This window comes from Choloepus didactylus, chromosome 2 (assembly GCF_015220235.1).
Source record: "Choloepus didactylus isolate mChoDid1 chromosome 2, mChoDid1.pri, whole genome shotgun sequence".
NCBI classification, from domain to species: Eukaryota; Metazoa; Chordata; class Mammalia; order Pilosa; family Megalonychidae; genus Choloepus; species Choloepus didactylus.
The window spans coordinates 44,660,279-44,677,502 of record NC_051308.1 but is presented as its reverse complement, the minus strand read 5'-3'; the positions used below and the strand labels follow the sequence as shown (position 1 = coordinate 44,677,502).

General features: G+C 36.8%; 1 protein-coding gene across 1 annotated transcript in view; it reads right to left on the bottom strand.

Moving 5' to 3' along the window:
- USH2A (usherin) overlaps window positions 1-17,224 on the bottom strand; it is an 891,077-nt gene that overhangs the window by 125,632 nt on the left and 748,221 nt on the right. Inside the window, 3 exon segments of the mRNA XM_037823757.1 lie at window positions 588-745; window positions 1,665-1,848; window positions 8,110-8,217. Coding sequence (XP_037679685.1) covers window positions 588-745; window positions 1,665-1,848; window positions 8,110-8,217 — 450 coding nt within the window.

The window sequence follows — 17,224 nt, the reverse complement described above, 5'->3', positions numbered from 1 at the left end:
TTACCTAAGGATGGTGCTTACATCAAAATATGATAATGCACTAAATCAGAAATGCACTAAATGGCACAATGGAGTTTATTCAGATTAGAGAGGCAAAATTCAGCTAACAACCAGTCACCGCTCAAGGTGCAAAGATAAAATGGGCTACTGCACTTCCAAATTCCCGATTCACTGATACAATATAGAGGGAGGGATACGTTGCCAGTGATCCACTCTAGGGAGTCCTGTGGAAATGAATGTTTATGCTAATTAGGATCTATATGACCCGCGTTGGATATATATGAGTAAGAAAACAAATTTTTAGGCTCTGATATTTGAAGAAAAGTATTGGCTTGATAGGAAGGTATATACATATATACGTATATTCTATATCTACATGTATCATGTATCTATATGTATATATGTACATATTCATACGTATATATACTCAGAGGTGTGGTTTATGATTATTCTGTTTCTATGTATTCAGGAGATGTACCATGTCTTTCTAATTTATTAAGTTCACATTTCTGTCTTTAACTCGAATTTTAATTCATTTCTTCTAAGATATTTTACATATACATGTAGAGAGAGGTTTTTTTCTTTACCTGGTGGGGCCCAAGCTGCAAATATGGAATGAGGCCCGTTGACTGTGATATTATGTGGAGGATGGACTTCTTCTGGTGTCGATACAGGTGTTTGTACAGTGTAATCGTTACTAGTACTGCTGCCGCCTCCAGTTTTTGCTTCTAACTTGTAAATGTACCTATATTTAAAAAGAACAAACTGTGAAAAGGCATTCACAAGAGGCTTGAACAAACATTGCTGACTTTGCTATCCATTGCTTAGCCCTAAATTTGTGACAAATTGCAAATCCTTTCCTGCGTGTCCAGACACTTCACCCTAGACTTGGTAGTTTTCCCAGCACAAGTCAGCAGCCTCGGCAGAGGGTCACTATTTCTGTACCTTCCCACTTTGTTTTTAAGCCTCTAGTAATCCATAGCTTTCCTTGAAGATTTCAGGAAATTCTTGGATATACTGGGAGATTGTGGAGGATTCAGATTAATCTTCCCTATTTTAAAATGGGTTGGATATCAGGGAAATTAGAGGAAGGTGTTTCTAAATTGATCTTCTACTTTCCACAGTTAAAACTAAATTGATCTCTCTACAATAAAACATCTGTTGATCTAAAATATATTTTGCCTTGCTAAGAAATGAATGGGAAGGTATTATGAATATGTGGAAATTCTCTAAAACTCATGTCTGTATATAATGTAGCAAGTAGAGAAAACATTATACTAGAGAAAAAGAGAGCTAATACAAAATTCTTTAAATCTCTTTTTTTGCTAGTTTACGAATGCATATTTAAGATAATTTGATAACTTTTAAGGTTTAACACTTTGTATATTTTATATATTTAAACATTCTCATGCTTCAGTGTCAAATAAAAGACTTCACATTTTTAAGGAATTTTGTGCGGTTTGAAGACTAACTTAATGTTAGTACTTGGGTTTCTGATATCTGAAGCTAATATAAAGATCTCATCAATTAATGAATAGCTAAAGAATGAGGAGATAGATTAAATGATTGATTCAATATTGTTTTAGTGGGAGATGTCTTTTTCAACCTTCCTGAAGATTTAATAATCTTACTGGATGATTGGTAACAGTTTTCTTTTAGTTTACCTGCTGTTGGGCTCCAGGTTTTTATCAGTGAAATGCTGCTCCTCTCTGCCACCCTGGAAAACTGAGGTTCCATTACGACTCAATTGATACTGAGAAATGAGGCCATTGGGCTTTTCTGGCTGACTCCAATATAATTCCACCGTTGTAGAATTGATGATAATGTGTTGAGGTGTCACCCAAACTCCTGGCAAAAATAACACAACGAAGTTTTATTGTTGGGATAAAATAAACACTTTATCAAAAGTCACACCATCACTTCAGAACTATGAAATTTTCATCTGTTGAAAAAGATCTCACTGTGACCAATAAAAATACACTTTATTCACTTTGGAGGTAGAATAAATAATTGGAGTACATCTACTTATTTATTGCTTTGATTATTTTATTTTTATATTGCCTTTATAAAGTGAATTTCAAATAACTAGTGGTGGAAAATTACTCTAGGTTGACTGTTTATCAAAGTGTAATCTAAATCAAGGCCTGAGAGACCATCTGAGGATTGCAAACTCTAATGCCTGTTTACCTGAAATATGTGGAAACAACCATAATCTAGCATGTATATGAATCATATATTTCAACAAAAAAACATTCCTTCCCTTGTCTCTCTTACACCATGTGCTCAGCTTTTTTCCTCCTATCTCTCGGCTGCTCCTTCCACCCTCTTTTACTGGCTCCTCCTCCTCTACCGGCCTTCAAAATGTAGAAGTAGCTGAGGACCCTAGGTTCTCTCCTCTCCCCTCCCTTCCCTTCCCCTTCCCTCTCTTACCCACTCCTCTTCTCCTTTTTTCTCTTCTTCACTTCTTTTCTATCACTTTCTTCCTCGGCGATCTTCGTTCAGTCTCTTATTTTTTAATATCATCTATGTGCTGAAGACTCCCAAATGCCTACGTCTAGACTAAAACACTCTCCTGAGCTTCAGACTCATGAATCCTACAGTCTACTTGACATCTCCATTTAGATGAATAACTATATATCAAAAACCTAAGACCTTAAGACTGAACCCTTGGTCTTCCTCTATACAACATATTCATCTCCCAGTCTTGCCCATCTATCCATTTCTTTGGGCAAAACATGTAAAAGAATTATCCTTGAGTCTTCCATTTTCCTCACTCCCAAATGTAACATCATCACACTGTACAGATTCTACCCTGAATCTATATAGTTCTCTATATCTCTACTGCCACCTTTGCTAGTTCAAGCTACATTTCTCTCTCCTGGACTTCCTGATCATAGCTGCTGAACTAGTTTTCATGTTTTAAATGTTATCCTTTTCTATTCCATTCTTCACACATAAGCCAGTGTAATATTTATTAAAAATCTATAACTCTTTGTATTTTATTCATATAATATAATCCACATTCTTTATGCTAACCTGTATGGCCTTACATTTTCTGGCTCTGGACTACCTGGCACCACTCTCCTATCGTTCATGAAGCTCCAACCACACTAAACTCTTTTCTACCCCTAGAATCTTTCAAGTTCTTTCCCACCTCTGGGCTTTGGCGCTTCCATTCCCTCTGCCTGGAACACTTTGCTCTTGATATGATGACATTTTTGCATTTTCTTCCCAAAGTTCACTTATCAGTAACTACTGGTAATATCACCTTCTTGGCTGACCATCCTCATTAATTCTAACTCTAACTCTGTCTAAAGTAATCCCAACCTAATCCCTCTCTATCACACGGCCTTTTCTATTCCTCTCTTAACACTAATGATATACACATCTTATTTCTTTAAATTTTTGTTTTTGCTTTTCTTGCTTGTGCAGTCAACTGCTTTCTCATGCATCAATGAAATGTGACTTCCACGAGGGCAGGGGTCCTCTCTGTCTTATTTGTCAATGTATTTTTACAGATAGCACAAGGCCTAAGAAGTGTTCAGTGAATGAATTTATGTAGCTATATCTTCTGCAAAATCCTATTTTAAGGACTCTAGCTAGTTCTAGGAAATGCAAAGATGACTAAGATGTGGTTCATTCTCTCAAGAAGTTTGCTCTTCTCTATAAAAACAAAATATACATACAAATAACTGTAATTCAAGATCAAATGTTTAAGCACTCTTACTGGTGTGTAAACATACTGATGTGGAATTTAGAAATGTGCAGGTTCAAGCCTATCACTTTATGTTGTCATCTAGATATGCCTTGAATAAACACCGTAACTCTCTCTGCAGCTTTTAAAAACTCATTTCAATTCTATATTCCCTGTATTCAATAGTTGTCAGTTGATTGTACCTCCTATGTGAGTTACTTTGGAGGGAGTAAGCGTTTGACATTTCAGAAAAAAGTTTCAGGACATTGAAGTACAATTTATTTAGCAATAACTTAAAAGAATCAAGATAGATTTCAAAATGGCCCAAATTTACTGACTTTTTAAGGAGCAACTTATTTCTGAGGAGAAAATACTACATTTTGCTCTGAAAGCTCTCTCTATGTTAGCTGCTTGGAAATATCTGCAAATCACATTATACATTTATGTTTGGATTCTTCTGCCAACAGCTGCCAGAAGCCTCAACCAACTAAAGCTTTGATTTAAACATGATATTAATTTGTTGATACAAGAGACAAATATATATGTTGAGTTCCAATCTGCTTCCTGCATTCATGTCTTTTTCACCTTGAAGAATGTATTAAAAATCACCAAAGTACTAGAAATGCTACTGCTTAGTTTCCAAGTTGAGCCAGTCAATGCAACTTTCAGATCTGCAGTCAACTGGAGGAGCTAATGAAATAAAATGAAGCAAGATTTTGGGTTTGCTTCAAATTTTAAATAACATTTGGGGTTATTATTTATACAGGTTGGTGAAAGTTATGTTCAGATTGGTAATAACACTATATTCATTGGTTTGACTGATAAGACAAATTTCAAAATGTATATATAGATACTCTATTTTACCTGCACAGTGATATAGAAATGTTTTCTTGGCAGCTGTAAGAAACCTTTGGTAGAGACCCACCTTTGGTAGACGTCCAATGTGTCCCATGGGAAGAATCTGTTCCACCCCCACCCCGGCCTAAGTCTCAGGAAGGCACCAGAAAACCTTTTCTGTAGAAGAAAAGGGCAAAGATGAGGCAGTTCAAGGAAGGAAATGAATGGTGGTGAGAGAATCAACCTGGGACAATTGGGAGGAGTTTCCCTTGCTGAAAGCCATGAGGGGGAATGGTCAGAAGGAAAACTTCAGTGGGTCTCATGACTCATGACACAATAGTTAACAGAAAAGAAACCCATCTTCTGTAAATGTTTTAAATTTATCTTGAGTGCTGTCTCCCCCCACATCTTCATTCCAACTTTAAAATCCCCACACTCATTGTGGATTGGCTTTCATCTGGAAACTGGTGAAGAGACCAGCTAGTGTCAGGGATGTGCTGGCTTCCTGACTATATGCTATTTGTCAATTTAGTCATTCAACATTCTACCCTGTTTGTTTTTTTTTTTTGTTTGTTTTTGTTTTTGTTTTTGTCATACACTCTGCTGGACACTGGGGAGGTAGGGATAAAAGACATATTGTCCTTATCCTTCAAGGAGTTCACAGTATCACGGTGACAAAAGATGAATAAATAAAAACCTATGATCTGGTTTGATAATTGTTTTAAGAGAAGGAAGCCCAGTGTTGTATCACAGAATCTAGGAAGGGTTCCTGACACAGATTGGGTGTCAGATGAGGAGGGATGGGAAGTGGAAGTGGTCATAGTAGACAATTTCCAGAAGGTGAGACAGGTGAGCTAAGCTTTGAAAAAGTGGGAGTTGGCTGAGGGAAGGTATCTAGCTGGAGGGGAGTCCCAGAAATATGGGAATGCAATGCCTGGTGGAGCAGCAAGTACCTCGGCATGGCTGGTGCACTGGATGTCATGTGGCAGGTAGAGAGACTACGCAGATGGGCACAAGTTAAAACTCGAAGGATCTATTTTTGCATACCAAGAAGATATGGATTTTTTTTTTTTTTTTTTCTGGAAGGAATTGGGGTTTTTATGGAAGGGATTAATGTGGGTTATGCCTATTTTGGCAACACGGGAAAAAGAATTAAGATGGGAAATATGAGAAAGAGGAAAAGTGACTTGAGGCAGGAAGACTAATTAGGAGGATCTGAAGAAATATAGGGCTCCAGAGAAGTTAAAGCCAGTACTTGTGAATTTCAAGGGAGACTGTGTGGAGTTAGAGAGCAGAGTAGAGGAAAAATCCGAGGAAACATCAACAGTTAACAGAAGGGCAAGGGAAGAGAAATCTGCAATGAAACTGAGAAAGATTGGTCTTTCCACTTTTCTTTCCCATGATATCAATGCTAGAGGAAAGCATGCCTGCAATGTTGCATGATTTAATTCTGAAATGAATTAGAGCTTTCTGCGGTGGCAGTAATTCTAAAAAGAGAGAGTAATAACCCAATTCAAACACTTCCCACTATTTGACTAAATATACACAAGTTTCTATGATTTTCTCTTCAAAATTCCATTTTATAATTAGTTATATTTGGGTTAATGATTCAAAATGATATAGTATGCTTGTTTTCACTTTACAGTAAAACAGTAGAACTTAATGGCATGTCCAACGTGTTCCCTTACAACCCCCAAGTTAAGCACTCAGACTGCAGTTATTCCACATATCTGTTATTCACAAATGGCATTTACACAGTCAGAAAATGGATTCTAAATCTATGTTTCTTCTGAACCCATTTTAGTTCATTAGCCTTTGGCCTAGTTACTTGTGTTAAAGGAAAGGTGCATAAAATTAAAAAAAAAAAAGAGAGAGAAATCAAGGACAACATTATTCATCTCACTCTCACCTGCAGGATTGAAAGCTACAATTTTTAAGTCATAAAGTCTGAGTCCTTTCAAGAAATTTTGCTGGGATAAGTGGGAAAATAGAGGCATGTTTTCAGAGAATTTAAATGTATGGATTTGGTGGAGTAAACTGGAGCAAGTGGCCCTGTTATGTTATCAGGGTTGTGTTTCAGCCAAAACTGGTTGATAGATCCTTTAGAAATTATCCATTATCATCAAAGTATCCATTTGATAGTTTACCTTTCCAAAAAATCCACTGCTGGTTTCTTCCTTTCAAAGGAACACTAAGCTTTTTGACATGAAACATTCTTTATATAGAAAACATCATTAGTGAATTCCTGGTGAGGAGCCATATGCCCCATATGTGGAATTTTCCATTTTATACCCCATTTACTGGTAGGAAGTTCAGGTCTAATATTATGAGGTACAACAATCCCTTTCATTAGAAGAGTAATGGACAAGGAGTGCAGGACTCTACTGTGATAATTAGCATTATATTTCTGCTTAGAAACTTAATGAATGCCTTGGTTTCCCCACATGGAAAACAGGCAGCTAATAAAGATAAACAAAATAATTAGTTGATCACTAGCATCAACTACTAAGCATATTTTTTTCCTAAAAGTGAATGACACTTATCCATCCCACATGTAACCATTGTTGGGGATGTATACTTACAGATTTTTACTATGTACAAATATTTATTTACCTATAGAAATGAATATTTTCTGTTATGTTTTTATACATAAAATATACCACACTTTAAATATAGTTTTATAACTTCCTCTTCATATGTACAAATCATCTCATTCTTTTAAACTAATGCATGGAGCATAAGGTGAGTATATCTGAATTTATTTAGCAATTCTCATACTCATAGATATTTATATGGCTTCTGACATTTTGCCATTATGAAAAAAAAATATGCTTCAATAAGCATCTTGGTACATGCCTCCTTGTGCAGTTGTGGAAATGTCTTTTTTCTGGCATAGATAATGAAAATGGAAGTGAGGTGTCATACGGAATTTACATTTTAAATTAATAGACATTGCCAACTTGTCTTCCATGGTAATGGTACTAGTTTCCATTTCCTCAAGTTGTGTTTGAGAGTGTATCTCTTCAATTGTTCATTTGTGAAAATCCTTCCTGCTCTCACAGTCCATCCCAGGAGGCATTTGCTCCAAAACAAACAAACAAACAAACAAACAAAAACCCTATATTCTCTCCCTCTTTAGATCAACCTGGGCATTCTGTTCATTCACACTTTCATCACATAACCTTTCAGATTTTGTCTCTATATAGATTTTGGATGCTTGACTGGTAAGTTCTTAAGGGCAGGGAATATTTCAGTCAACCTCAGCACTTAGCACAGTGCTTATTGTATAGTAGGTGCTCTGTAAATATTTAACTTCTGAGTTTTTGAGGAATTTCATATCCAATATTTTTTTTCCACAGAAAACAAATCTCAAAGGTTTAAAGAATGGAAAGCAAACTTACTTTTGGAAGCTATATATAGTTTAACCAAGCCCAAGGGATGGGAACCTAGAATATTTTTTCTTTGAATCTATCAATTTATTCCTTCTTTCTTGTTCCTTATGAAGGAGTTTGTAGAGTTCACTTCAAAACACTATACAAAAACATCTCCCCTCAATCAAGGATTTTTGTTTTCATTACCTTGTGGGGCTGCCTGCAGTGTCTGACCTAGAAAAGGCTCACTTGAAGTACATCCAGCAGATGTACAAGCTGTAAGTATGAAGCTGTAGTTGGTGTATGGCTGGAGACCTAGAAACAGCAAATAAGAAATAAAGTATCTCTTGAGAAGATTATACTTATTATCTATTATGTACCAGAAGTAACATGCAGAGTTGCAGATGTGCTAACCAAAAAAAAAAAAAAAAAAATTAGCAGCAGAAAACACTTTTAAATAAATATATGAAATTCATAAACAGTTAAATAATAAAAATTTCACTTAACACTGGCAAAATAATAAATTCTAAGCCTTGGACAAGACCTTTAAATTCAGGAAATCCACTCATCCCTCTTTGTCTCGATTCCCCTTTACAAGATGTCATTGAAGAGGCTGACCCACCCATAAGACGGGAGCATGCCATCTCCCAAAGAGCCCTTCTGTCTTTGGAGAGCTCTAGAGTTATCCTTATATGGTTTGAAATTCCTTACATTGTGGTGAAATCTTTCTATCGCTTCCACCCCTGGGGACTTATAGAACAAATTTGATTTCTTTTCCACATGACAGTTCTTCAAATATCTGTAGACAGTTGTCAACTCCACCCCCACCCCCCACCCCAACCCACCCCAGTTTTCTCTGGGATAACCGCCCTGGTTCCTGTAACTGCTTCTAACATGAATAAGGGCAGACAAAATAAAAGGAAGGTTAGAGTCAATATTTTCTAGCTCCAAGGCACTAGTAGTTCATATTAACACCAATCAGTACTTTTTTTTTTTTAACTTTGCACTTCTTCACCGTGTGTGCCCAGTGTTCCAAGTCACACTTCTGTAGTTTTTTGGGGGTAGGTTGGTTTTGTCTTTACACATGACTTGACATAATTTGAGGAGGAGATCATACTATTGCTTCTTTTGTACTAGGACTATGATACAGCACAGTAGCTGCTCAGTGAGTTCTCAGGGTAAAAAAAGAATGACTTAATCCATTTAGAATAAAAGTTGTATATTGTTAGACTTCACTCTGTGGCTGGTGACCTTGGACAAGTTACTAAGCTTCTCTTTGTCTTCCTCTACTGATCTGTAAAAAATGGAAACCATTAAAGCACCTAGCTTCTAAAGCTGTTGAGAAGATGAAATAGGTTCTCTAGAGTAGTACTTTGGTTTTGCAGAAGCAAACTTAAGATAGCAGCATTCAATAAGGGGTATACTGAGGACACCTTTTTCTCCTTGATTCTTGGGAAAGTTCAAAAGCAGAAATTATATTTTTTAAAGAATAGGACATAGTCCATGTTTGAATATTATAAAATAATCAGGTCAAGTTATGACACGGATCTAAAGATTACTATACTCTATACTTATTTTTCATGAATTTTGAAGTACATTTTCACCTATTTAGTTCTCTTGGTGGACTGACTCTTTGTCCAGATAGTCACGTGTCAGTCTCACTGTATGTAGATTTGTGCCCAAGTGTAAGAGATTTCTGACCTCTCTATCCAAAGCACCACCCCCATCACTCTTTATCCCCTCTCCCTACTTTCTTTTTCTTCCAGTGTTCAACATTACCTGATATTTATTATATATCAATTTGTTGATTTATTATTTGTCTTCCCCTCTATAATGTAAACTCCAAAAGAGCCAGGACTTTGTTGTGTCTGCCACTGTATCCTTAGAATAGTGACTGGCACAACAGTGGTGCTTAGTAAGTTGTTATAAATGAATGAATGAGTTAATGGACTAATTCATTTAAAATCGGGGAGTAGTCCGGGTTCCCTGCTAAAGCAACAATGTTATGCAGCTGATGCTGCTCCAGGACTCAGCTTCAGAGCCCTTTGTGTTTCCTTATCAAATTGGTGATAAAGTGCAGGGACTATTTGATTATAATCTTCCATTTGGTTGCTATGGAAAAGTTACATACTTTTGATATTTGTCAGATTTATAGATGAGGAATATGATGAAAGATCTAAGTGATACCCAAGTCACATATATTTGATACAGGCTCACAGGAAAATACTAGAGTTTATAAACTATAGAACTCAAAAGGAAATGGAAGGGAACATCCAAGAATGAAAGGAGAGGTTACAGTGGCAAGCTGATGTAATCTGACATTATCTCCCTTGAACCCACTACTGAAAAAGGGGGTCTTACTCCTTGGATCACCATTTCATCTGGTGAATATCTTACTTTCTTAATTAGAATGTAAGCTCTTTGAAAGCAGGGATAGTGTCTTTGAGGGCTTTTTGTTTGTTTTCTTTTTGGCATTTTCTCTTTAGTGCCTATTTAAAGTGCTCGATAAGGTTTGTTAAATCATGTTTAAAGAAGAGCTAACCCATGAACATAGTCCATAGGATGGCAGAACCATGCGGCTAAAATGTCCATCACAAATGTGATCTGGTCCAACGGGTCCTTCCACATAATCCCACAGATATCACTGCCCACAGTATCTATTTCATTGAGAAGGATATTCTTTTCTATCCTTCTCTAGATTATTAATAAAATAACAACAAAAATTCATACACTTGTGAAAAAAAAATATTTTCTCAATTTTTCTGAAGGCCAGACTTAAGTATAGCCAGTAAAAGTGAAAAGATATTTTATCTTTCTCTGGAAAATTCTCATGAAAATACCCTCAATTCTCTTCCTCATTTTGTGTTCTGGATGATTTATTTCAGAAATGCAGTGATGATTGAGGAAAATTTTAGGATAAGTATTAGGATGAAAGAAGAGAAAATTCACCATCACAGAGGTGTAATAAAATTGATGATTGGAGGATTGAGGGTATTTGCAATGAGGATAGAAATTAAAAGGCAATTTAATGTATACAAAAACAGAAGTTGTCGTTTCTTTACAAAACCTTTTTGGAGCAAATTGAGTGGCATCCATTTTACACATGGTCCAGAATACTGGAAGATAGCTGTTTAGAGATGGTACCCAGAGACAGCTAGCTTGTTAGTGTGTGTGTGTGTATGTGTTTTATTGAAAAGTCCCAGTTTGTTAAGAAATGTTTAAATTGGATGGGGTGTGAAGGCCTAGCACTCTGGAGCCAGGGTTGGGGGAGGAAATACATATCTCTTGAAGCTACTGGGGATACTGGAATCAAGAGGGGATACTGAACTCAGCATTGAATGGGAAGTCTAGGTCAGGAAGCAAGAGGAGTTCAAATACATTACCAAACCAACAGGAATGGATGTGGTGAACTGGGGAAAAGACTGAAGAATCAGAGAGGCAAGAGGCAAGGACCTCAAGTGAAGGTGGGGGAGGCTGATGGTCTTAGTCTAATTCCTGGAGAGCTTGTCCTCAAGAGTTTTTGTCTGCACCCGGCAGTATGGCATGTGGGTGTGCTAGCCACATTTAAAGGGCCACATGGGGCAGACAAAGGGTAGTGTGAAATTGGAGTGGTAGATAGCTTTACTAATCATCTTGATTTGCGTGAACTCCCATTTTATGCAGGAAACTACAAAGAAGAGACAGAGGGCAACTGAGCCAGGCTGATATGCCAAAGATCCCTTGTGGTGCTGATAGAGACCCCTGTCCTTGCTAGGAAAGAAAAACTGTAATAAACAAGTCAAGATGACTTGTAATAAACAAGTCACCAGCAAGTCTGCTAATCTTCACCCAATAGTCACAGACTTACACAAACATCCTGCTGTGCATTTGCTGATTAACAGATTGTAGCCCAAAGATATCCTGCTCTAGACAACTCACATCCCCCTTGCAGCTCATAAAGCTCACACTCCCCTCACAACTCATGTCCCCCTTGTCCTTCCCCATTCTCTCACATCCCCCATTTGTCTCAAACAGCCATATAAGCTGCCTCCCTGAACCCAACCTTTTGAGCTACTTTAGCTCAATAAACTTCTGTGCTTTGATTTTCAGAGTCTGTTAATTCTGTTTTCAGTACAACAGCAGAACTAGGCAGACTCATTTCAACTGATGTTTGCTAGTATGTGTCATGCCATCTATGTCTGCTATATTTAACTTCTAAGGTCCCTTCATTCTTCTTTTTTTTAAGGAAACCCAAAATTTCCTTGTATAAGCAGCTCTTTGGCCACCATCAGGCTTTGTGCTTTGTTTAGAGTTGACTCCACATGGATTAAGGAATGTACCTATGACTCAGGTCTGGACACAAATCTCCACATTCCCTTTCCATTAGCAGCTCAGGATTGGGTCCTTGACCTAAGTCAAGCCAATGAAAAGCTAAGCCTAAAAACAAAACTGCTGGTAGTTTCTTTGGTTGGTTGGTTGGTTGTTTTTCCCCACCATATAGAGCTTGAGAATGGAAATGAGATAAGATGAGAAGACATTGGATCTTGACAATATCATTTGGTATCCTCAAGTGAGCCATGCCTGAAGTTTACATCTGACTTTTTAGTTTCATGCGACAATAAATGACCTTTCTTGTTAAATCCATTTGAGCTGTTTTCTATGACTTTAGAACAGAAAAGTTCTAAATAATACTGTAATTATAGTTATTATTGCGGTCATATGCCTAAGCACAAGCTCAAAATCCTACATGTTGCATGTAGGGACCATAAGCTTTTGGTTTACCCATCTTAGAAAGAGTTACAAGATTATGGGAAAGAGAATTAGCAATAACATGAATAATTCCTTCCATATATGCAGAGGCTTCACCTTGACTCTCACCAGAAAAGGCATCATTATTCCAGTTTGGTAGGTAATAAAACTGAGGCTCAGAGAACCAAATAGTCACACAATGAATGCATGACTGGGTGTGGGTAGGGACAGACCTAGGACTTTGACAGCAAATTCTGTGCTGTCAACATTACATAAGAGCTACAGTCAAAGACATTGAAACAGTTTAATGACTGTCTTCCCTCTGAAGATTAAACAGCATCTGAAAGACCTAAAAATGGGAGAAACCATCATAACTGCTCTTAATATGAAATAAATACGTTAAGGATTTAGTTCAGACATCAAGTCATTTCAAAAATTATAAAGTAAAAAAAAAACAATTCAGGTATGTTTACTTTGCTATTGTTACATTTTAATTCCTCATTTAGTGTTCTGGAATCTAAACATCAATTAAATAAATTTTACAAGAAATGCAGTTATTTTCAAGAAAGTTGGTTACTAAATCACATAACTACCATACTAGGTAATGTTTGATGAGCACTTACTACTTAGAGAGCCCCTTCTGTGCACTTCACAGGCATTAAGACAACCACTGCCCATACTTACTCCCTGAGGTACATGCTTTTATCTACTCATTTTACAGATAAGGAAGCAAAGGCAGAGAGAGTTGGAGGAACTTGCCCATGGTCACAGAACTAGTAAGGGATGAGACCAAGATTCTGTGCAGTTGGGCTGAGAAATTTGGCCCAGTGTAATTAGGTCAGACTCCCCAGCCTCATCAGGAAAACAGTGACAGGATGCTCAAGGCCCTATAAAATTTCCAGTAATTAAAAAAATACAAATGGGGATATATATTTAAATATTTTTATTTTGAATAGTATCACAATTCAGGTACTGAGGCAGGCTAGTGCGGTGGTCAAGAGAATGGTGTCTAAAGTTAGACTATGTGGGTTCTAATATTTACCTATGGGCAATTTTCCTGATTTCTAGGTGCCTCAGCTTCCATATTTATGAACTGTAGGCATGATAGTGTAGACTGCTCAATGGGGCTACAGACTAACTTGAGAGAAGGCAATATCTGAATCCATAATTTTTTATATTCTATTTCTTAGGTCTTATATTTTTCATATTGCTAGAGGATTGTATTACTGATAGACTTGGTTCAAATAATCTGTAAGGATTGCACTGACTACCATCAGGAATAGATGATTTACGTGAACTGGATGACCTTTCATATATATGACTTTGTGAAACTCAATAAAATCAACACATTTTAACTGGAATTTGCTGTCATTTTAAGTAAGCCCCTATTGGTAGTCCTTAAAATGAGATATACATGAAATATTAGCAACTGGCAATGAAAAGGGCACACCAATTGAATATTACTCATGAATTGATCAGGATGAGAAGAGGGAAATAAAGAGATGTCTCAAAGGAACCGTTCTGACTGTAACTTAATCCTGAAGTCGAAGAGTAGAAGGAGAAAAGAAAACATCATTCAAGTGCTCAGCATCAAGTTAAAAGAGTAGGAAATAGCAGTTGTAGAGAAAGGCAAATGCATGGAAAAAAGCCAAGTATTTAACATTTCAGTATAGTGAAGATTACCGCACCTGCAAATTACCTGAATTTCTCTACAGGGAATCGTGTTCTCTTTTAAAGGAAAGAGGCATAATATAGCCAAACTCATTACAATTACACTTTCAACTAACATTACTTTCAAGAGTAAATGTGTGTTAAAAAGGGACTACAAAATGTCTTCCAATGGATCATAAAAATATGATTTGGAAAACAAAACCCATGCCTATGCAACTTATATATGATACAATCTATAAAGAACAGCTTGCTTCTAATTTTTAACCTCCAGATAAATAGTCAGGAAAAGGCACTTTGTCGGTTTTAATTTCAGATAGCAAGTGCTACTTAAAGCATTCTGCCCATTATCCTATAGCATCATCTGTTATTTTCTAAAGAATTGCCAAATAGTCCTAAAGAATGTAAAACTCCATGAGTCCCTCAATCAGCATAGTTAGCAATTAGTTGAAGTGCTGAATGGCCTAGGTTACCTTAAAATATTTTTGTCAAGTAGGTATCAAGTATTACAAATTGCCATTTTGTGGGAAAGTAACCTGTCCTGGAACCAGTTCACCCAAACTGGATGTTTGGTGGGGCCCACCTGACTCACCAATCAAGTCTCTGCTGATAATAGCATTTCCTTTTGCCTTCATTTACCTGGATCTCACTAAGTGATTTCTTCCAGAACCTCTCTGCTCAAGGAGATTCCCAAGAATTTCCAGTATTCACTGGAAACCATGGCTGTGATGGGTAGAGCTGTATCTGTCTTCCACTTTGGGTTAATCTGATTCAATGTGAAAATCTGTATACTCAAAACTGATAAATTACGGCACCATAGAATGAATTTAGAGGCAACAAAGGTACATTTAAATTATGATTTGCTTTACAAAATTTGATTAAGAAATTATTTCATGAGCTCACTTGCTAGAGCACATTTGCTGATAATACCATCCATCACAATCTTAGCAACTCCCTATGCCACTCAGACAAGCCAATTTCCTGCCCTTCTGTGAGCAGCCATTGTTTCTATCCATTTCCGGTATCAATGCTCTGAAGTATGAACTCAGCACATGAATCTTGATTTAATACCTCATGTGAACTGGGCAGCAAAACAAAGGGACTTTTGCTTTGCAAATGCCAGTGAGGCAACTTCATGGCTTTCAGTGCTGACTAGTTGCTACAAGCTTATTTGCATTCTTAATTTCTTAATTCTGTATTTTATGTGTAATTCTAGGTCATAGCTTAGCTCCACTCCCCCCACCACCCCTCCAACATCCTTGTGCCCTGTGTCAGCCTAAGAAGTACTTCCTAAATGAATCACTTCCTTGGCAGTCTCTATTTCCAAATATAGATTAACATCTTATTATTGAGATAGTCACCAAAGAAAGAACTTTGCTTTTAATTTCATGGACAATATGTTAATATTTTTCTTCTCTGCAGCTCAGTATTGTACTAGATTAAAGCTCCTTCTCCTCTACACATTCAGACAGTCTCCTTCTCTAAACACAATTTGTGGTATCCAGTGGCAGCAAAATCTGATGTTGCTCAAATGCATGACAATGAGGAATCTCAGAGAGAGCAGGGTTGGCCAGAACTGCTGGGACAAAACAGAATTAGTGGCTGCCCAGGTAGAGTAACTTGGAATGTCTGGGATTTCAAGGGAAATTTTTTCTTTTTTTAAATATTAGTGTCTGGACTGCTTTTGACTAGAAATAGTTAACTTTCATATCCTATCAATAAGAATGTTGAAAGAAAGGGAGAAACAGGGGTGGATGCCATGCTTTTGTTGCTGCTGTTGGTTCAAGTAGACAGGCACAAAGTTAGCTTTTTTCAGTGTTGGAAAAATGAAAAATAGTTAATTTTCATATCTATTTTCACAGGTCTAAAGTTTAGTAGTCGGTGATCAGGTACTAGACAGGGGAAATGTGTCCCATAAAAGTTACACACAACTACAGAAGCTCCTGAAACTGTCCTGAGGACATGATTATCATTCTAGTGTTCTTCCTGTCTGTTTCCATTTAATAAACACACTGTTAATAAATCTATATTGCCTGAGAACAGGGCCAGCTACACGAGCGTACATGGTTCTGTGCTTAGAAGGGCCCCATGCTTGGTTTCAATGCTCTGATTTAACCAACTTGAAATTCATGATGATTTTCGAACAAGGACCTCTCATTTTCATCTTGCACTGAAACTCCCAAATTAAGTAGCCAATTATGCCTGGGAATTAGATGTGTTTGACAGTGGGATTTTTATCTCCAATCAAAATGAAATATAATCATTTGGATACGGTTGTAATATTCAATATTCATTCATTCAACAAATATTTTTTGAACACCTTATTCATATTAAGTACTGTCAGAAGTACCAAGGACACAATGGCAAACAAGAAGTTATCGGCTCTACCCTCTCAAAACTTTATCTACTTGCTGAGGAATAGAGACAATTGAGAGGCATATTACAATAAAATGTAATAAATACTGTGAGAGCAAAGTGTGGGATACTATAGAAGTATATGAATGCAAAATCCTGTTATAAAGAATTTCTGCACTATCTAAATGCAAAATTCTGTTATAAATGCAAAATCCTGTTACAAAGAATTTCCACATTTTTTCATATTGATGGTCAAATTATGTTCTCTTTTTTGCAAAAGTGATGTGTAAGATATCTGTCTCACTAAAGCATTAATATCATGTTTTCCCCTATAAGCAGGGTTTGTGTTATTTTAGTACATGGGTTTTTCATGGGTTTCTAAGTAAATGGGAAAGTAAGGCAAAATTATTGTCTCACCTTGCTAACTTAATGCTGGTGAGTCTTTGATTTAAGTGAAATGTAATGACAAGCAACTTTTTAATTAATTATATTGAAAACAATTTCCCTAGAGTTGAGAGACACTTAGGGCGTTATCATACCTGCTGCTAAAGAGGACATGCTTAATTCATTT